The sequence below is a fragment of the Cryptomeria japonica genome, chromosome 6 (assembly GCF_030272615.1).
Source record: "Cryptomeria japonica chromosome 6, Sugi_1.0, whole genome shotgun sequence".
NCBI classification, from domain to species: Eukaryota; Viridiplantae; Streptophyta; class Pinopsida; order Cupressales; family Cupressaceae; genus Cryptomeria; species Cryptomeria japonica.
The window spans coordinates 675,719,791-675,743,498 of NC_081410.1; the positions used below are offsets into that span (position 1 = coordinate 675,719,791).

General features: G+C 34.1%; 2 protein-coding genes across 2 annotated transcripts; both read right to left on the reverse strand.

The window, feature by feature from the left end:
• Positions 1–11,266: 11,266 nt before the first annotated feature.
• LOC131077458 (G-type lectin S-receptor-like serine/threonine-protein kinase At2g19130) lies at positions 11,267–13,124 on the reverse strand. Its single transcript, XM_059207568.1, has one exon. It carries the CDS (start codon positions 13,004–13,006, stop codon positions 11,378–11,380), a length of 1,629 nt encoding a protein of 542 aa, XP_059063551.1. The 5' UTR covers positions 13,007–13,124; the 3' UTR covers positions 11,267–11,377.
• Positions 13,125–13,166: 42 nt separating this feature from the next.
• LOC131876789 (G-type lectin S-receptor-like serine/threonine-protein kinase SD1-13) lies at positions 13,167–13,796 on the reverse strand. Its single transcript, XM_059222276.1, has one exon. It carries the CDS (start codon positions 13,794–13,796, stop codon positions 13,167–13,169), a length of 630 nt encoding a protein of 209 aa, XP_059078259.1.
• Positions 13,797–23,708: the final 9,912 nt, after the last annotated feature.

Sequence of the window (23,708 nt, forward strand, 5' to 3'; positions counted from 1 at the left end):
TTGAAACCCTCTACTTGAAACTATTGAAATGCTTGCATGAGATTATGGGCAATTGTAAGCTCATTATTAGCATCCTCTTTAATTGTGATGTTTGGATAGATGATTGTGTGATCTCTCAATTCCTCTTTTCCAATCTTATCTTTAGCAATTTTTAGTTCTTCTCTGCTGTGTAAGTCATTCTTACTACTGGCTTGATCTCTTGGGCTAGAATACCCTTCTTAATTTTTCTTTGTTCTTCCTTTTAGCTCAACACTTAACTTACCCCATTCAGCTAAATTTCCATTACTACTATTAAAAATGTTTATTTCAATTTCAACATTTGTTTCTCAATCATCTTCATCTTCTACACTTTTAAACCTAATTTGAAACTAATTTTGAAGTGTCCTCGACAAGCTAGCAAGACCACCAATTCCCTGATACCATTGTAATGTCCCTTATAGAACCACTTAAGTTTTTCCTTCTATATAAAAATTAAAATGTCCAATATTGTAAAAAGTGCTTAAAGATTTGAATTGAATTGTATAAATGGATATACAAATGTTGCCTTTAGTTAGATTAAAAGTAATTCTAGTACAATTTGAATTTATTAACAAGAGGCTTTATTAGTGAACTTGTACATTAATAGTAGAATGTTGAAGAGAATTAATAATGATGCCTACTCTCCCTAGAATATAAACGACAAAGTCTAATATGGATTTTGGAGCTTTTCTCCAAGTAAGGAAACCTAATATTATGATGCAGTCAAGGTAGAGAGATCCAATGAAGGACATCCTTGCCTTGCAGCCTAACACAAACACCATGCAAGATATACTGGTAACCGGTAACACAACATAAATAAAGAAGAAAAAACAATCGGTAACACTACAGAATACACAACCGGTAAACAGTATGAATAACTCTTATAACAGTTTGAATAATTACATATGCCACATGCTAGACCACAACCCAAGATTACAAAAAATTCTTACAACTTAGATCTATGATCCACAAATCATCCTCTCAACAAATCGTCAATTGGTAACACCTTCCTCTATTCTGCACTGATCCAGACCTTAGCCCTATTAGCTTCAGTCCTACCGGGCCATAATCCAACTGATATCTACATCTTCACTCGATCTCTAACCTCTATCATCTATCTTCCATTTTCTATCCTATATCCCTAAAATGAATCACTAAACTTTCCCTTTATATCATTTGCAAATAATTAAAAAAAATTCAAGTCGGCCTAAGACCAACAGTTCATAATGAAACATGTAAACAATAAGATGTCGGCTCAAATCACCAAGAACATCACAAAAAGAATTAAAAATCATGCGGTCTTCCAGGAACATCAGACAAGGTACAAGAAACATAACTCAACGATCCACAAGTCACGAAAATCAACCGCAACCCGATTCAACTTTGCTCAACACTCTGTAAGACTAACCAAGAAGAACACATCAACATTGGAATCAAATCCAAATGCCATGAATCTTGAACGTTATAAAGACAACGAACTCAAGGTGATAAATCCAAATCCATAATGCTAAACTCTCAAACATAAAGAAATTTTACGGTGTCCAAGCAATTTCACAGTTGACTACTCCAACTGGTATGAACTGGTCTAGTGCTCCTACATCATATGAATACTAATGAGAGGGTGGAAATATGATATATCTTCAACTGTCCATGAATAGACCCTCTCTTAATGGTTAATATAATGGAATAGATATGAAGGATCCTCCCAAGTATATCTTCATATATGATCTAGTGAATTTATATTCTATATGAAATAATAGAACCCATATGCGATCCTCATTTTTAAATTAACTTCTTAATATCATTCATTTGAATAGGTTTGATCCTTTTTCAATATGAAAGAGACAAGATGCCTCTATTTGATCACTTTTCTAGATTGAGTACCTTATAATCATGCGATAATTTCTTCATGCCTTTCTTGATTGTAATCATTATGCTTGTGTATCCCTAGCCTTGCAAGTGGTGGCTTATATACCACCCTTACTTTGCAAACCAAGGGCTCCTAGCACACTTTCTGGTGTGAGTAATATTTAAATTAATAAATCTTCCCTAACCATTGGAGAAGTTGTTGGATTTTGCCAAGATCAAGGGGTCAATGAAATGTACAAAATAGAGACACAATATAGGACAAGAATAAACTGTATTCTCATCAATAGAAAATGATCAATAATTGTTACATACAATGTAGATGAGCCTGCTATATAGGCAAGGCTAGGGATATGTATGAGCACACAAATATGACATGTGGCTCAATAAGAAACAAGGGTAGGTAGGAAATATGTGTGGGTAGGTAGGAGAAATAATATAATATTCCACATGAGGTGGATCACCCACCGAAAGTGGAATTATCACTCCACAATAAGTGGATATGATAGTGTAATAACAAGATCAACACCATAAGAGGTGGAATTTCTCCTACACACACTATCCCAATGTGGCACAAACACCCAAGTGTCTCATATCCAAACTACTATGAAATGCATTATCCTAAGTAAACTTAAGTAAGTGTAATAATATCCATGATGAATAATTATTTACACCAACAGAAGTCCACCCATTCCCTTTCTATATTCATCAAATGGATATGTTTTTAAAGGTAGGGTATGTACAGGATCATGGTGGGCCAAAACAGGCCCTTAAGTGGCAATGCAATTTCAAAAAATTAGAGTTATGCAGCTTGACATAAAAATTTGAATAAGTTATGAACATTATTTTAAAAATATGTAAGAATAGAATCTATAGAAACTGAATCTATTTTCTAAGCTACTAGTTGTTTTTTTAAAAATAAAATTATTTGATGAAATTTTAAAATTTCAATGTAATGGTACTCAAATTTCAAGAAAAAGATAAGAAGTAGGTGCATGTCTGACCACCCTAATCACAATCGAATCATAATATTTTTTTATAATATTTATAATATAAGTAGTAGACTCATGTCTGAATGTGACACATGTTTTTTTTGTAATTTTTTATTAAGTAAATAATTAATTATGATTTTTTTACAACTTTTCAGAAATTCAAAAACTCTTAAGTCTGACCACCTTAACTTGGTCAAAACTTTATGAAATTCATTTTTAAATTTTTTTTCCTATAGTAGATGAAGCATAGAATGTGATGCATGTTTCGGATTCAAAAAATGTGATACCATTTGAAAGTTATGGGTGTTTTCAATCAACCTATCAATCAGGACTTTAGTCAAAATTCAATTAGAAAATAACTAATAATTATTTATTAAATTCAAAATAAGACAAACCTTATATTGTTGGAAAGATGAGAACATCCTTAAAAAGCCCTTTTCATTTTATCAATTTTGGCTCTAAAAAAAGTTGTCAACCACCAGTGTGAAGCCTAGAAAATCAAAGAATACACAAAAACACATTTTTCTATTGACTTTCCAGGCTTGTCCTTTCTAAGCCAAATACCAAAGAATTCCCAAGCCAAATTTCAAAATTTGAAATTTAGGTCAGAGAAATTGGATATTCGATTATATGGGATATTCGATTTTAATAAGTTATGATATTAATATATTAATACAATATTAATATATTAATATACAATATATTAATATGTTAATATACACTATATATAATATATCAATATATTTATTATTATTATATTAATATACAATATATTAATATATTGAATATATATTAATCTAAAATTTATAAATGTATATATTAAAATATATTATTAATATTTCTGTTAGTGGTCATATAGTGTTGTTAGGGGTCATATAGTATTCTGAGGGGTCACATGGTGGCGTTAGTATCATATGTGGTCGTAAGGGGAAACACATGTGTTAGAATAGCATATGACCCCTTAGGACACCATATGGACATCATATGGTCCTAAAGGGTCATGTCGTGCACTAGGATTTTAAAAGGGGTCATATGGTGTCCCAAGGGGTCATAGGACACCATATGACCTCTTAAAACACCATACGACTCCTAACAACATTGTATAGTGTTCTAAGGGGTCATAGGACACCATATGAGCTCTCAAAACACCATACGACTCATAACAACATCATATGGTGTCCTAAGGGGTCATAGAACACCATATGACCCTTAGGACACAATATGACCCCTTAGGACACCATATGACCACTAATGACACCATATGGTGTCCTAAGGGGTCATATGTTGTCCTAAGGGGTAATAGGACATCATATGACCCATTAGGACACAATATGACCCCTAACGACACCATATGTTAGGGGTCATATGGTGTCCTAAGACCCCTTAGGACACCATATGACTCCCAACAACACCATATGGTGTCCTAAGGGGTCATAGAACACCATATTACCCCTGAGGACACCATATGACCCCTTAGGACACCATATGACCCCCAATGACACCTTATGATGTCCTAAGGGGTCATGTCATGTACTAGGATGTTAAAAAGGGTCATATGGTGTCCTAAGGGGTCATTTGGTTTCCTAAGGTGGAAAGATGAACCATTATTATAATATAAAAAGCACTACCAATACTGGTTACAAAAATAAATTTAGATCACCCCTTGAGAGCGAGCATGAGGTTCAAGGATGAAAATAATAAACCAATATGCTCCCCTTCTCTCCCTCCCTGAGCCCTTCCTACCCACCCTCCCCTCTCTCTCTCTTTGTCTCTCTCCTCCTCCCCATTCCTCTGAACCCTCGCTCACTCTCCCTCTTTCTCTCCCTCTCTCCTTATTTATCTCCTCAACCCCTCTCTCTCTCCTCATCCCCCCCCTCCAATCACTCTCTCTCCCTCTCCCCTTCCGTATCTCTTTGTCTCTTTGTATCTCTCTCTCTCTCTCTCTCTCTCTCTCTCTCTCTTTCCCCCCTTCATCCTCTCTCTCTACTCCCTCTCTCTCTCTCTCTCTCTCTCTCTCTCTCTCTCTCTCTCTCTCTCTCTCTCTCTCTCTCTCTCTCTCTCTCCCTCTCTCTCCCTTTCTCCTTCTCCCCCCCTCTATCTCCCTTTCTCCTTTTCCCCCCCATCTCTCTCTCTCCCTCTCTCTCTCACTATTTGTCTCTCCATCTCCCTCAAGTATCTCTCTCACTTTTTTTTATATGTAAACAAATCAGATATCGAATATAATTAGATATCCAAATTGTTTGCATTATGGTGCCAACGTTGAAAAAATGGGTGCCAATGGGAATTTTTTGTAGCCCTAGGAAAAATATGAATAACAATCAGATATCCAATTTAATTAGATATCTGATTTTTGCACCACACAAAAATATTCTTGGGGGTCATTTTGTGCATTCCAACATCCCACACATTCATGTTGTAGGTGACAATCACAAGATTTCGGATAGATAGTGAAAATTTTTTGTTTTTGAGAGATTCTTGGAGATAATTTTTTCATTGTCAATCATTTAGCAACATGTTTGTGGAGGTATAATGGGGAGCAGCACTCGTCGGAAGTATAAACGCAAAAGAAAGCTTTCAAGGGATGACACCGGTAGGGTATGGCACTGAGCATTTGACTGAGTGGGGGTGTAAAACAGGAGCATATCTAGGGTGAGAATGCCTAACCAGACATGTTGGGACTGACGGTTCACACCCATGACAATCAGAACAAGAAATTCTCTCTATGGCAACTTTTCATTGAATGAAAAAAATAATTTTTTCGTCAATTGAAAAAATGCTGACATATGAAAAAACTGCTCCGAATCTTGAAAATCTAAGAGAAACTATTGTACGAATCCCTTGCATGACCTTGTAGGTTCAAATGGATCATTCACAGGTGCCATAGTTTTTGAGATACAATATCAAATTTTGATAATTTTTCACACTTTGGGCACTCAAGGGACGACGTCGGTAGGGTATGCCCCTGAGCGTTTGACCAAGTAAGGGAGTAGAATAGGAGCATGAATAGGGTAATAATGCCTAATCAGACATGTTGGAATTGAGGGTTTATGGTCACGATGATCAAAATAAAAAATTAGCCCCATGGCAACTTTTCATTGAATGAAACTAACGATTTTTTCGCTAACTAAAAAAATGCTACCCTAAGAAAACCTCTTTGAATCTTGAAAATCCTAGATAGGATTTTGTAGAAAGCCCTCATTGACCTTGTAGGTTCAAATGGATCATTCACAAGTGTCATAGATTCCTAGATACAACCTATCAAAGTTCTTTAATTTTTTGCACTTGGCACTCAAGGGATGATGTTGGTAGGGTATGGCCTTGAGCATTCGACCAAATGGGAGGATAAGACAAGAGCATTCCTAGGGAAAGAATGGCGAATTGGACATGTTGGGACTGATGGTTCACACTCATAACGAGCAGAATGAGAAATTCACTCTGTGACAACTTTTAATTGAATGAAACTGACGAGTTTTTCATCAACTGAGAAATGCTTCCCTAAAAAAACCACTCCGGATCTTTAAAATATGAGACTAGATATTGTCGGCAACCCTCTTGTGACCTTATAGGTTCAAATGGATCATTCACAGGTGCCACAACTTTTGAGATATGGCTTGTCAAATTTTGCCAATTTTTTGAACTTAGGCTGCTCAAGGGACAACATCGGTAGGGTATGGACCTAAGCGTTCAACCGAGTAGGGGGTAGAATAGGACCATGCCTAGGGTAAGAATTCCTAATCAGATGTGTTAGAACTGATGGTTTGTGGTCACAATGAGTAGAACGAGAAATTAGCCCCGTGGCAACATTTCATTGAATGAAACTAATGATTTTTTTGCCAACTGATAAAATGTTGCCCTAATAAAACCACTCAAAATCTGGAAAATACGAGATAGGATTTTGTAGGCAACCATCACACAACCCTATAGATTCAAATGGATAATTCACAGGTGTTGCAGATTCTGATATACAACCTGTCAAAGTTTGACAATTTTTTGCACTTAGGGCACTCAAGGGACGACTTCAGTAGGGTACAACCCTGAGCATTCGACCGAGTGGGGGGGTAAAGAAAGAGCATGCGTAGCGTAAGAATACCTAAGTTGACATGTTGGGACTGATAGTTCACACCCACGACGAGCAGAATGAGAAATTTGCTCCATGGCAACTTTTCATTGAATGAAACTGACAATTTTTTTGCCAACTGAAAAAATGTGGCCTTGCAAAAACCGCTCTGAATCTTAAAAATATGAGATAGCCTATTATAGGCATCCCTCACATGACCCTATAGGTTCAAACAGATCATTTGCAGGTGACATAATTTCCAAGATATGACCTATCAAATTTTGATAATGTTTCGCACTTAGGGTGCTCAAGGGACGACGGCGGTAGGGTATGGCCCTGGACGTTTGATTGAGTGGAGGGGTAAAATAGGAGCATGCCTATGGTAAAAATTCCTAACCAAATGTGTTGGAATCGGTGGTTCGTGGGCACGACAAGTAGAAGAAGAAATTAGCCCCATGGCAACTTTTCATTAAATGAAATTGATTTTTTTTTTGCAAAGTGAAAAAATATTGCCCTAAGAAAATAGCTCTGAAACTTGAAAAATATGAGATAGGATTTTGTAGGAAGCCCTCATGCAACCCTGTAATACTAAATGGATCATTTGTAGGTGTCGTGGATTTTAAGATACAATTTGTCAAAGTTCGACAATTTTTTGCACTTAGGGCGCTCAAGGGACGGTGTTGGGAGGGTATGGCCTTGATAATTCAACTAACTGGGGGGGTAAGAAAAGACCATGCCTAAGTTAGGAATGCCTAACCAGATGTGCAAGGATCAATGGTTGATTCCCATGATGAGAAAAATAAGACATTCGCTCAGTGACACCTTTTCATTGAATGAAACTGGCAATTTTTTTGTCAACTGAAAAAATGTTGCCCTACGAAAACCGCTCCGAATCTTGAAAATCCAAGATAGGCTATTGTAGGAAGCCCTCACATGACCGTGTAGGTTCAAAAATATCATTTGAAGGTGCCATCGTTTCTGAGATATGGCTTGTCAAATTTTGTGTTTTTTGGCACTTAGGGCACTTAAGGGATGACACGGATAGGGTATGTCCCTGAGCATTTGACCAAGTGGGGAGGCAAAAAAGGAGCCTTCCTGGGGTAAGAATGCTTAGCCAGATGTGTTGGAACTAATGGTTTGTGGTCATGACGAAAATAATGAGAAATTAGCCCAATGGAAACTTTTAATTGAATGAAACTAATGATTTTTTTGCCAATTGAAAAATTCTGCCCTAAAAAAACTGCTCCGAATATTCAAAATCCGAGATAGGGTTTTTATAGGCAGCCCTCACATGACCCTATAGGTTCAAACGGATCATTCGCAGGTGTCACAGATTCTGAGATACACCTGTCAAAGTTTGACAATTTTTTCACACTTAGGATGCTCAAGGGATGCAATCGGTAGGGTATGGCTCTGAGCATTCGACGAAGTGGGGGGTAAGACAGGAGATAGTGTATCTTTCCATAGGTAAATGACAATCAAAACAAGTTTATTTTTAGAGTTCATATATTCAGGTCTTAAATTTTACGGGCAATGTGTGCAAATGGACCTCTTCACAGTATCTGCCTACTTAGATGACTTTAATGATGGCAGATTGTTCATAAATGTAACCAATCTATTATGAAAAAAATTATTTCAATTGTAGAAGATGATTTGCTACTTTTTATCTGTCATTACTACGTATCCATGTTATCATTATTACCAATACCAATATGGTCATTAAATTTGGTGAAATTTCCAAAGGCAACCAAATTTAACACTTAAGAAATTTAGATGAAACAAATTATATACAATCTCAAGGTTATACAAACAACATTGTATTGTTAATTAATTAACCATTGTTAATTATTTGATTAAAGACTAAAGTTTAAAATAATGATGACATGCACATGAGGAACAAGTTATTTCGAATCTCAACTTCTATATATATATATATCAAAATGTCGAATAATTACAAGTGTATGTCCATATACAAAAATGGCATAAATGCCAAGTCAAACAAAATATATGTCAATATATGTAAATGTATGTCCATATACAAAATATACATGCCAACTAGACATGTAAGTATCCCAAAATGATCTATAACATCCTAAACTACTGATGGATCATCAAAATTGGTCCTCTTCGTTGCATTGCTCATTTGTAAAGGATCCTACACAAGAAAAATGAAACCACAATTAATATTAGTTATACTATATATTTCACATTTGAAAAGTTAGTATAAAAATCAATATATACATTGAACTATAATTGAACTCTAAAATTGAATTCTTATTTACCTCATCTCCATGTTTTCTCTTCATCTTTGGAGGAGTCTCGACATATGTCTTCAGTAGAGAAGGTATGTCATCAAGATTTTCATACACAATCTACATATGTTCACAAACATAACATTGATACAAGTTAGCATATAATTGTTGCTGATAGGAACGAATTATATCTAATAAACAAAAAATAAAATAAACACATGCATACTTGAGGCATCTCTTCTTCTTCTTCAAATATAGTGGGTGTAGTCGACAAGGATGTGAAGACAACAATTTTTGTACATAAAGATGACAAGTATGCAAAACTATTAATCTATGTAGACATGCATAATCATTATAAGTTATTTTAACTCTTAATTCAATCATGTTTGCGTTCAATTACCTTTCCCTTGCCTCTGATTGGACTACCAGAACCTGAATTGTGTGACAGCTCACTCAAGCTACTTGTGTCCTATAAGAGTAAAATAAGATAAACATGCAAGTTACTATATAATCTAATTAATGCCAATATAAATGATGAGCAAGTATGTACAATAAAAATGTAAACAACTAGGTGCAATAATATATGTACTGTATAGTTATCAAGGCCAAATGAAATGGCCATCAAGGTGCCATCATGGACCTATGTCAACTCCTCCTTTTTCATCAACTGTTAAATAGAGCATTTATATAAACATTAGTACTTAATACTATCTAGATTATAAATATTCATTTAAAATAAAATGCACTATGAAAATACAACTCTTACCACTAGATCGTTAGTGTATGATGAAAGTACCTCATCGGCTCTAGCATGCGAGGACTCTCCAAGGTATCCTCTAGTCCCATAAATGACTAGGTACAATAATATATGTACCGTATAGCTATCAAGGCCAAATGAAATGGCCATTAAGGTGCCATCATGGACCTGTGTCAACTCCTCCTTTTTCATCAACTGTTAAATAGACCATGTATATAAACATTAGTACTTAATACTATCTATATTATAAACATTCATTTAAAATAAAATGCACTATGAAAAATACAACTCTTACCACTAGATCGTTAGTGTATGATGAGGGTAACTCATCGTCTCTAGCATGCGAGGACTCTCCAGGGTATTCCCTAGTATCCATGTTTTACAACATGATAAAACTATAAATATTCAAAAATATTCTTATTATGTTCAAGCTAAATCCTATCCCTTCTTTAAGAGGTTGAGGTATTATAAACATATCCTTAGAAAACACCTTTATCTATAAAATGACATGATGGGGTTTGAACTCATTTATTTTGAGAGGAAAGGATCGTGTGTTCTTAGAAAAGTTAGTAGGGGAACTTTTGAAATTTTTAATAAGTTATGGAAGAAAGGAAGAATAATCTTGACAAAGTAGGCCTATGCTTCTTACTATCATTTTTATTGCTATTTCACTTTGGAGGATTATGTGTAGATGAGAAACATTAATACTATGTCCTAAAACAATCATTCTTTATTATGAACAACTAAGCATTAAGGTGTAGAATATTTATAAGGACAAATGATTATAATGGAAACAATAACAATGAGTGAGTACAAGTCTATTTTCCATAGGACATCATACATAGTAAATAGTTATAATCAAACAATGATTGTGCATGATTTAATATCTTTCTCTAGTTATACTAATTCAATAAATACACATTTTCATATTTCAGTATGAAGAAAAATGCATTTCTCTGCATCATTGTTTTTCCATTTCTCATTTCATATTTCTTAATAATTAAAAATTAGATCAATTAGAAAATCAAATCGTTCTTCCAAATAAATTAAAATAAAACTCCAAAGAATTTACAAGTATCATAAAATATTATTTCATTAATGCTATGAGTTTCCACAATCCATGTTGTATTCTTTTGAATTTTTCTGGATTGAATTGTGTGTATTTTTTTCCTCAACGTTTCGATTCTTTTTCATCCTGATGATGAATCACGGAGTGTGATTCAAAACGTTGAGGAAAAAAATACACACACAATTGAATCCAAAAAAATTCAAAAGAATATTATTTCATTATTAACAATTAAGATATTACAATTTTTGAAAAAGATAACTTTCAAAAATTAATTATAACTATTATCTTTAGTAACTACTTATTATACATGTTTTATAATAGCAAGTTCCTTGAAAACATTAATAATTAGATAACTTACTAAAATTTCTAGTAAACACAATGATCATCGATGAGCGCTTGCAAGCACCTCTCATATTTTTCCATGTTACCTTCTGATTTGCCTTCCAATATCTGGACAACTTGAGCCATGGTTGGTCTCCCATTCTCATCCTCTTGAATACACAGAATGCTTACCACAACTGCTCTTATCACCTCTTCAACATCCACCCCGTCTGTAATTCTTTCATCCACAATGCCGATGGTGTTCCCCTTGAGAATTTGAGTTGCTGCCCATGTCGGAAAGTAGCGCTGAGATTCTTGCACGCTCAAATCACTATTTCGTCGGCCTGAGATTATTTCGAGGAGGGTCATGCCGAAGCTGTATACATCCACCTTCACTGTTATTGGCACACCGGTCAGCCACTCGGGAGCCAAATATCCTATCGTTCCTCTTGTTGTTGTCAGCACTCTGCTGAAATCTCTGCCAACAAGCTTTGCCAGTCCGAAATCAGCCACCTTTGGAGAGAAATCTGCGTCTAGAAGAATATTTTCTGGTTTGATATCGCAATGGATGATGCGATCTCTGCATTCTTCATGGAGATAAAGTAATCCCCTTGCAGTGCCCAAAGCGATTCCATATCTGGTATTCCAATCCAGCACCTTGTCTTCTTCTTTGGATTTGCTGGACAAGAAAGAGTTGAGAGACCCGTTTTCCATGTACTCATAAACAAGCATTCTTGTAGACCCTTCCACGCAGAATCCACGGAGCTTCACCAAATTCACATGATGTATGTTTCCAATGGTGCTTATTTCCGCACGGAATTGCTTTTCTGCTTGTGCGGAACCCTCTAATTTTTTCACGGCTACAAGGGTTTTGTCCGGCAGAGTTGCTTTGAAGACACAGCCAAATGCCCCCTTTCCCAACTTATGGACGAAATATTTGGTCGCAACTTTGAGCTCTTTGTAGGTGAATGTTCTAAGCGATGTTGATGCGTAGTCCTTCACAAATTTCTCAAGCATTCTTCGGCGCCTGCGGTGAATAAAGCATGCACCAATGAACAGACTAATCAAAACAGCTGCGCCCAGAGGAATTGAAATGGAGAGTGCAACTGCTCTGCTGCTGCTTCTTCCCGCGTGGGCTGACAACTGTAACACATCAGAAGCAGCCAATCGAATGAACAAGAGCTGGCCGTCAGAAGGGGCCTTAGTCCGCATGCTTAAAAGATCGCCAAACCACAATTTACAAGTTATATGAGAATTTGAATCAGTAAAAGCAAAAGCCGTGCAGGAGCAATTATTGAGACAAGCAGTCTTGCATCCTAGTAGAGTCGAGTCTGACATAATTTGGAGAGGCTCTTTATCAGATAGAGACTTATCAGTAACTTGGAGGAAACCATCCGTGGTGCCACTGCCATTGATGGCAGCGCAGTTTTCTTGGAGTACGCCGAACACAACCGCTAGACCACCATTCCTGAGAACTCCAGGCAGCAGCGTTTCTTGGGTGGAAGCCTTCCATACATCTGCATGACTCAATGTTTTCTTGGGTGAAACATACTCCGTACGGCCCGCATACACCATACACGCCACAGCTTGATTGGGGTTGATACCAAACCGGGCTCCAGCTATTATTATCAGTACAAGTGTAGATTGATACCTCGCCGTTCCATTTGAGAACATGTCTCACCATCATCGTACTAGCCAGAAGTTGGGGTCCAAGCTTATATGTGTAGTACATTCTTGTGGGAGAAAACACCACGAATTCCAGCTTCAAACGGGAATCATGTAGAATCCCTGGCAAATTGGTAAAGTAGCTACCAGTCCATTCTCCCGTACTGTACTAAGGAACAATATTTTTGTACTGCAGTTGAAGGTCAGTTTTTCCTGGGGATGGATTCATTTGTTGAAAGAAGGGCCCAGGCGCTGGATCCACTGAACTTTTCCATGATTTTAGTTTCAAGCCCTTCCAAAACTTCATCGTAGGCAAACGTGTATCTGTGGGATCTCCAAAGCTCTCCCATACAATCTCAGAAGTGTTTTGGGCGCCAAAAAGAACAAAATTACGAGTGTCGAGTATGGAAGCCCTGGATCCCTTTGTATGCTGGGTATTATTACTCGACCAAATGACTTTTCCTTGCGAATCAGAGACAGTGAGATAACCAGTTGAAGAGAGCGTAAAAACGCCGGGCATGTCGCTGATGGGAGTCTCTCTGTTAGCCACCCAAATGATAGTCTTCTCAGAGATGTAGGCATACCAAATGCCAATATACCAGTTGTTGGTTCTGTTGGGACTAAAAAATCCCAATTCAAAAGTGCCATTCTTTGAAATGATGGTCTGCTTTTCCCTCAGGGAAACCCCCAACGAAAGGGTGTCTCCAGCACCAACAAATAAATGACAACTGCACTGGAGAATAAGCAAAGTAAGAGCTAGAATGAAACGTTTCAAGCACTTGAATGCTAAACGATCCATTTTCTTTCGGCTATTATTTCTCTATCTTAACTACAGACACCTTGCAGTGGAAGAAATGTCTATCTGGCTAATTCTAAGATATTAACTTGGACCCCAACTTCTGGCTAGTACGAATCCCATTTATCAGAATCCCATTTTATTGACTTGAACAATTACCCATGTTTTGCCGGTAGGAGATATATGGTATGAGGTTTGAACAGGGAAGTTCTCTCAGGCTTAAAAAGTAGGCTGGCTTTTCTTTTCAGTTGTCGGTTTTAATAGACATGCATTGAACCGAAATTAAATAGGATTCTGATATCAAATCAAGGGCAAATCTGATTAAAACTTGACGATACGTTAAATTAACTCTCATCCATATTATCATCAATCACATTTAATATACACCTTACGTGTTTGAATTAACTCTCTGCCCGTCCAAAATTTCCAAACGACATTCGTTGAATTGACAAAGTAGCCATTTTGAATAGATGTTTCAAATTAATGATTTCCAAATGTGAAAGTGCCTAAAACACTACTTTGATAAATCTCCACAAAGATTCTTTCAACAAAGACTCCATTTGTCGCATACACACAGTCCATGACTATCGGGCTCATCTTCACCAACGCGTATATGTGATTTCTGCTGCTTCTTCACGTCATTATAAACTTGTTGCATCACCAAAAAAGATAGTAAAAACGGGCATATTATCAAAGAAGTGGGAGAATGATGTCATTTATCCGAGTGGCACCGTCACACAAGGGTGAAATTGGTCCAAGCCAAATAAACAGTCGAAAAGGTCAGATACATATGTGGTCACTGCATTTTAATTGGAAGAACTGTAAGCATCATTCGCTCACAATGACCTCACTCGAACATGAATATCCGCAAGTTGACAGATGATTATAGGCAAGTTGATTCTTAGCTAGAGTTTCAGAGTCAACAGTGAATTTGGAACATGAATATCCGCAAGTTGACAGATGATTATATGCAATTTGATTCTTAGCTAGAGTTTCAGAGTCAACAGTGAATTTGGACCTTTTGTTTTTTAATGACGGATCATTGTGTATTTCCAATTAAAAAAATACATTTTGATTTTAAATACTGCATTTTATGGGCTGTGGAAAGCTAATACCATCTATTGACTCTTGACTATCAAATGTATTTGACCCATTCTTCCCACCTCTCTATTGAACTCACTCCGATCCCCACCTATTTTAGATATAGACAATCCCCATTCTATTCAATTAAGGGAAGGGGGATCAAGCCCTATTTGTATTCATCATCAAGCTCTTGGTGCTGGGATAATTTATAATATGATCAAGGGTGCACTTTGATGTCTAGATAGAGATTAAAAAAAAAGGTTAAGGGAGGCTTTGCTACTTGAAATGGTCTTTAACCTTCACTTAAGGTATCAAATAATTCTTAATATTTATTGAAAATTCATCTATTCAAATAGAAATTTTATTACTATGAATTTATATTAGGTGTCAATCATGAGTGATTTTAATATAATTTATGTTTTATTTATAAATATAAAATCTTGTATAAATATGAAATGAAATTGAAAAGAACAACATTTTATATGTAAATATTAAATTGTACGATTTTTTTTTTTTGTATGCCTATCTAATATCTCTTATTTTCTATCGTAAGAATGATAAGTTTTAATATAACATTAAAATGGATATTTTTTAATTTGTGATTATTAAAAGATTAGAATGTTAGATGGATCTCATTTGTTGGAAGGTTGGTTCTTCTAACTTCAAAATTTTAGGCTATTCCTATTTACTTCTCCCTACTTCTAGTTCCTAAAGTTATTATAGGTCAAATCAATTCTATAGTGAGGGATTTTAAACAAAAAAGACCTTGTGATTATTTGAAATTCCCTTTTGTAAGCTAGATTAAAATCTATGATACTAAAAAAGAAGTTTTTAAAAAATTAAATATATTAGGTCTTTTAATGAAGTGCCACTGGCCAATTTTTGGTAGAGATTTATCAAGGAATATTTTGAATATTCTAATTTAATTTATCAAAGTATATTTAATAAATATGTGGGGAATAAACTCTATTTCGAGCTTTCTAATTTGACAACTATTATTTAAATAAAACACAACCCAATAAATGAATACATAACATATTGCAAAATGAAAATCAATTATACAATTATTCTTGAGACTTAAGAGTTAAAAAGGATATTTTATTGATGGTCTTGCAAAACATTCATGTTTTCCCTCTAGCATGAGTGAAGTGTTTCCAAGAAACCTCTTTTTTTTCAAGGAAACTTCAATCTTTAATGGCATCTTCATAGTGTTATATGTTTGAAAATAAAGTAATTTTCCACATTATTGGCCACCATATATTGTATGTCATCAATCTAGAAGGCCTCTCTATATTTGGTTCATTTATATGATAAAAGGTAAAATATTGTGATGTAATCATGAATGCACGACATCTTAGCACATCCTAGAAGTATAGCTAGTATTATATGAAAAGTTACATCATTCTATTTTTTGATAGTAATATAGCTTGGTAGACTTAGTTTGGTTCCTTTTTCTCACAAATAGGATAAAGGGAATTAATGTATGCTCAAACAAATGGCATCCTTATGTATCTCTTGATCCTTTTTTAACTACAAACTATTTTTTGTTATGGCTTTGGGGGAAGAAAAGGTAGATGCAATACAAGCTATGTGAATCTACACCCTTTGGTCTTCCATATTATAGTCACATCCAATGGAATATACACCATTTTAATGCATTTTTGTTTGTCAAAAGATATCATTTCATGAGAAATCTCACACCTTAAACTTAATCATCAACACATTTGTATTCCCAGTTACTATATTCTTACTTACTCTTGTGGACTTCTCTCCTATTTCCACTTTTTATTATCCACTACTTTTTGTAGTGTTGGTCTTTCAAACTCTCTTAAATGTTTACATTTCTTACAAACACACTTCTTTACCTCCATTCCCAATATAAATGAAGTGTGTTTGTCTATCTTTATTCTTCTGTCATTTGTGTAATGATACAATTTAAACTAAAAGAACCTATTTATATGTTTTGTGTATGCATTTACCCCCATGTTTATATTATATTTATATAAAAGTATCTCAAAAGTAAGTTAGATGGATAAAATAAAGAAGAATTAACTTGCAATGGACTAGGAGGGGAAGAAATGTTATAAATTAGATGGAACTTGGTGAATTTTTTTTAAGAATATCAAAATCTATAGAGGCTATATTGCAACCTAAAGATTTATGAAGATGAACTTGAAATGTGAGGAATTTTTATTCTATTTTAAATTGGAGATGTTGATTGATGTTAGGACTAGAAAAAAGGAACCAAGGGAAGAGTAGATGTATCTAAATTCAAAGGTGATTTAAAGCTATATTTGTTTACAAATTGTTCAAGACTAAGAGTGATATTCTTAGGTAGAGGAATAGAGGAAGACTACTCAAATTATGGAGTTTCTAATTTAGTTTGGACTAGTAGTTGTGTATTTGCTTCTATGTTTTAGACTTTATTCCTAAGGTTTCATTCTATTAAATAAATGTAATGAGTTTAAGAATATACAATAATTGCCTTTAAATGAAAGATATTTGAAATACAAAATAACTAAAAAAGAAATAAAGAATTTTGTTCATGCAATTTAGAATAAAAAAGGAAGAATTGTGTCCACCTATTAGATGGTCTAGTTGAAGTGTTAGGTAGTGTAGCGTGTTGGGTCTCAAATCAACAAATTGGATAGGTTCTAAGGAAATGCCAACTCCTATGATCAAAACTTCCAATTGACTTGGCCAACTTATAGAGTGAACCTATTTGGTTACTAACTCTCTCACTTTAGGCTTTGCAAGATCTAGGCGGGTATACCTACTCACTAGTTGCTCCTTCAACTAATGCTTTTTATAGCAGATTTAGTGTCTTAATCTGATATCTCCTAGTCTTGGAATGGCATAACTTTCTTAAACAAATTGATTTCAGATGTGTGTATTGATCTATGTATCTTACAAAAGTATATATGTTACACTTTGGCTAAATTACCTACTAGAATTCCTACTTAGCTACTCCTATTACTTTTAATGTGAAAGTATGAACTGATGAGTTGTATATTATAGATGACCAGTGCCTTTCTTTGTTGTTTGGGCTACAAAGTCTTTATATTTCTTTAGGACTTATTGTGTAAACTTATGAGATAGTTTTTAAACCCACCCCCTCTCGATGAGTCTGTTAGTTACTGTTTCTTATGACCTCTACTTCAATGTCTATATTGTAAACCACCTGAATGAATTTAACTCTAACCTTAAGAGACCATCCAAGGAAGAAATACAAGGAACAATTACAATTCACAAGTAAATCTTTTTGATCCAAATCTACAATATGAAACACAAAATTTTACTAGAAGAACACAAATAACCTTATCTCCTTTAGATAATATCATAAGCAACTGCCTGCAGAAAAATGCAGTTATCTACAACACATATGCAAAGGAAAAACAATTGATTATATTATATATTTGCCAAAATAGTATAGTGGTAAGCCTGAGGCTATAATCTACTTATTTCTCTAATGATTGTTCCCTATTACAAAAGTTTCCCCCTTTATATGAGAGTATACATTATCACCAAGCATTGTGGTTTTTCAACATATAACTGCTAACTAACACTTTTGTTAACAATCTGGAAGATAAAAAAATTCAGCACCCCTATGTGTTTGATGTACTTGTCATCTTTTTACATCACAATATCACTGTTTAGCATCCTCGTGTCATTCTCCATCAGGAATTAATCAAATAGAATGTGATTCACATCATGTGATAAGTCTTTGTCGAGATCCAACTCTGCCACAACTCGATTCTTTACCTCAACTAACTCATGTTTCCATTGTTCTAATGATGCCAACTCACCATCATTATAAAAAGAGGGCACCCTAGGGGTATTCCCATCATCCAGACTTTGAAACTATTTCCTTTATTGATTCACAAATTCATCATGGGATTTGAAGTAAGTCTCAGCTTCAATTCTCTCACCTAGATTCATCTCTGATTTTCATGGCAGTCAATAATCATCTTGATGAAAATATGTCTTTTGATCATTTAGTCCATCGACCCCTTTTTCTTCTATCGATGACACTTTTGTTTCGAACATTACTTCAACTAGGTATTTTCTCCCTTGATTGAAATATTGCATTCGGTCATTATTGTCGCCTCCTCATCGATATACATCTGACGTCCATCGGATTTCATGTCAAAGAAACCTTGGGCTTTGGTGACTTCCTTTATCTTTCCATCGAAACACCTTTTTTATTGATATCACTACACTCCTTCGATGAATGGGTATATTGTTTCATTGAAGGCTTTCTTTATCCTCTCTTGTCATCTTCCACCAATAAAGTTGTATCGACAAAATAACACATATCAGAGACATGCCTTTTAGCCTCCTCGAAACTCATATCCTTATTGATATCTTTTATCGATGTAGCTTCCTTTTGTTTGATAGATATCATTCTTTTGATAAGAACACTTCTTTTGGTGAGTTTCCTTCATGCTGCGCCGATGGTATTATTTCCTCGAAAGCTTTCTCCCATCGATGAAAACATCTTTGCTTTCTTCGATATCTTCTGTTGATAAAATCATTGCTTTCGATGAGTCCTTTTCAGAGTTCATCGGTGTTCCCTTTCCTTTGATGCCCTTTTTATTTCGATGAGACATTGTTGGGTCTCATCCATATTATTTGGATTTTGGATATTTCGATAGAATGCTATCAGATTTGTTTGATAACTTATGGGTTTTTACGGTATCAATGAAAATGATGATTTTCTCCAAAGATAGATGGCTTCTAAGATTTAATTTCTCAAATCAAGATATTTTACTTAATTCAGATTTGATGCTCAACATAGTACATGCATGATCTTCCTCTCTGAAAAATAATGTTTTGGGTTGGTTATAACCCTCTATTCTTCACCATGGATATAGATAAAACAACAGTTTTATTATCACTTTGAGCTTAAATATATTGTTTCAAATAACTAGGCAGTTAAAGGGGGTTGTTTTAATGGAGGTGTTTGAGTGAACCCCTTGAATAGTAAAAAATGAGGTAGCGACATTCGCTCGAAGGTCTTGGTGGAGGGACCTTTGTTCAAATAGGGGGGTTCAAACAAAGCGTCCCTAGTCTATGGAGAGATTCTAAAGTGCCTTTACTTGAATAGGTGGTTGCAAAATGTTCTTTTTGAAACTCAATTTTTGGTTTGTGGGTGAAATTATAATCCACTATTGTAATGGAAGGTAATGCATCTCTAGGAGAAGTAGGTATGATATCATTCTTAAACCAAGTTATCTTCATGAGGGAAGGAATTTTAGGAGAAGGATCAACATCATCCTTCAAACCTTCCTCCTTGAGAGGGAGATTGTGGAAAGATGTGTTAATAATCTCTTGCACCAAAATGTCCTCATTATGGAGATGATCTTGGGGAGAGGGACCATCACTAGTGTAACATGAAACATCTGCCAAAGCATGTGTCACAAGTTGCAAAGAACTTCCTACACCATATTTTGCTAATTTTAAAACATTTAACAATAATTTTAAGAACTTAAAAGTGAAACATAAGATATGTATAAGGGTTCCTAAGATATGAAATGTAAAACATATGAATTTTTTCATATCTTTTAAGAAAGTGAATATGAAACATAGGACATATTTCAAAACTTTTAAGAAATCAAATGCAAAACATAAGAAATCTTACAAAATATTTAAGATTGTGAATAAGAAATATAGGGAAGAGAAACATCCTTGAAGATTTTTTAAAGTATGATTTAAGTGCATAGAAGATATCTTTGTACACAGAAATTCATTATATGCATACAACCCAAATGAAAATTAGAACAAATGCAAGCTAAGATATGTTAGGTTCACCAAAATGTAATGTATGAAACTAGGAGTTCAAAAGTTTAGCTATGCAAACTAGGAATTAGTCCTATTTCACACAAATTACATGGCCAAATGGGGCAACGAAAAGGACACAACATAGCTAAATGAATTGTGATGGTTCTTTAAGGGAATGCTCTTTGGAAACACTTGGTTTGTTTTTGCATACAATATATTAAGGGTAATTCATGGGACATTGTGCATTGGAATTATAAGACTCATTAGGCTCTATTCTTCAAGATAAAATGCTTATCCCTTTTCAATAGTATTTGGAACTCTTATATCTAATTTCATTCAAGATATATTGTTCAATTAGTCTCTCTACCATGGCCTCAATTTTGACACATACTCTATTTGGTAGAATTGAATGATGCAACTAAAATGTAAGTTCTTGTTCAAAAAGATATCCAAGTGTTTTGAGACATGTGAGATGTTATAAACTTTAAATTAGAAATCATGACAACAACTTTCTTGCTCTATTTTAATCTCTCATTCAAACTTAAATTGTCAATCCTTAAATTCCAACATCTTATCCATCCCTATCTTTAAATCTTACTTCCACTTGTTCTTCCAATTTTTCCAAAGACTGATTTAATGGATACAACAATTTATCCTTTCCTTTAAAGCTGTCTATGAGAAACTCCTAAAATTAAGCTAACTAAATAGACCAAAATCAACCTCTTTATTTAATCCAAAACTGATTCACTAGCCCAACTGACTTTATGAAAACTTCTCCTAAACTTAAGCTAACTAAATAGACCAAAATCAGCCTCTTTATTTAATCCAAAAGTGATTCACTAGCCCAACTCACTTCATGAAAACTTCTCCATGCTAAACTTCCTATTTTCTACAGGGTGAACTCACAATAATGGTTCCCACTTTTTTGCCACTTTTGACACTGAGATGAACATTTTTAAAATAATCTTCAACTTCCGAGAACTATAACTTTTAAACTATTTAAAATTTGAAGATGATGTAAATTAGTGATTTGTAGAATTTTGTCTCTAGATTCTATATATAGTTTTTTCAAATTTTATTGAAGTATTTTTTTTTAATTTTTCCATTTCCCTTGAAAATTAGTTTTTTGCAACAAACTACATTTTTTAAGAGTGATGTGCCTCCCAAAATACATAACTTTTTTTCTATAAATGATAAAAACTCAATTCTTTCAAATGTTGGTTTGTAACATCAATATCCAAGGCTTGCAGTTTGTTTGATAGCGATATGTTGAATATTTTTCATTTTATTAAGTTTTGAAATCCGACTAGTCATAGTTCAAACATAGGTTTAAGTTTGAACACACAACTTGATCTATATATATCAAAATTCAATTTTTTTTTTTTTTTAGAAAGAAGACATCAATACCTGGGGCATAGATATTTTTCATAATTTTTTTGAATTAGTTTCCTATTTTTCCCAATGCGTTGAACAAAGAAGTTCATGTTCGATGAAAAACCAATATTCCATAAAATTAAAAAGACAAGAACATAATGAATTCACAATGTAATAAAATTATACTCGTTGGAAAGCTTGCTCTAAGTACTACCATCTAATATTTTTGGTTTATCAAGATTATTTCATTTGTGCCTTGAACCAGAGATCCGAAGTCAAAAATTCCTCAGAACTCTGAAAATTTTTGGGAGAAACCTCTAACAAGAGGGTTCGAATGAACACGGGTTCGAGCGAAGGGGGTGGGTTCGAGCGGACCCCTCTTCACTCGAACCCACATGCTAAATTATGATGCGCACATTTAAGTAACAACAAGGTTCGAATGAACCTGACCTTTTCTAACTATCGGCGTTCGTTTGAACCTTGACCGACTAAAAAAAAAATTGTACATTTAAGTAGAGTTGTATAAATATACATAATTTTTTTCATTTTTTAACACACAAATGATTAAAACAATTCGCATTTTTGGATGAAAGAAGGCATTTGAAAATTATTTTGAGGGCAATAATTTGAAGATATTTGAAGGTTTTTTTAAAAGCATGGGGAACAAGAAGAGAAGGCAAAATAAGACTTCAAGGAATTATTCTCCCAAAATGGAACAAAGATATAGAGAATAAAGAAGACAAAGGTATCATGATTCAAGTACGTATTTTATTTTTATTTCTATTTAATTTTAGATGTATTACGTACCAAAAATAGTGTTTATTTGTTCGTATTAATTAGTTAAATATTTTTTTATCTAATATTTTAATGAAAATTAATTTAAAAAATATTAATTTAATTAATTTAATATATATAATAATTCTATCTTAATTAATTCTAAATTATGTTATTTTTATTAAATTAATTGGAAATAGTAGGATTAAAAATAATCTCGTTTTAATTGGAAAGCATAATTAATTTAAAATAATATGTGTATTTGCCAAATTCCATTAACTTGCTTGTTGTGTATTTGACTTTTTCTCCTATATAATTAAGTCCATTTATAATAGATCATGGTTTTAATTTAAAATTTAGAACCTATTATGACTTAATAGGTCTTATCATGACTTAATAACATGATCACGTATGCAATTTAAATATTTCACATTATATACTTGAGTCTAGGCCTTAAGAGGTCTATATTTATGATATATTAGGGACTATTATGTACAAGTGATAAATTAATGACCTATTATTGCATAATTTAGGTCCTAATATCACATACATAATAGGTCCTAATATTTGCATAATATCTAGGTCTTAAGGGGAGTCAAGTATAATGTAAAATGTTTTTGCATATGTGGTCTTGTATTAAGTCATAAAAATAATAAGACCTATTATGTCATAATTTAGGTTCTAACTTATGTCATATTTAAGACATGTACTTAGTTTCATGTGATAGGTCCTTTAATATCACATAATATATATGTCTTAAGGGGAGTCAATTATATTAATGTGAAATATTTTTGTATACTTGGTCATATTAATTAATAATAAGGCCTATTATGTGATATTAGGAAGTTTATTATTTGAAAAGTAAACTTAGAGAGCTATCTTTTATATTACTGACTTTTTCCA

Coding starts and splice junctions, on each gene's coding strand:
- LOC131077458 (XM_059207568.1), bottom strand. CDS start 13,006: ATGTTCTCAAATGGAACGGCGAGGTATCAATCTACACTTGTACTGATA.
- LOC131876789 (XM_059222276.1), bottom strand. CDS start 13,796: ATGGATCGTTTAGCATTCAAGTGCTTGAAACGTTTCATTCTAGCTCTT.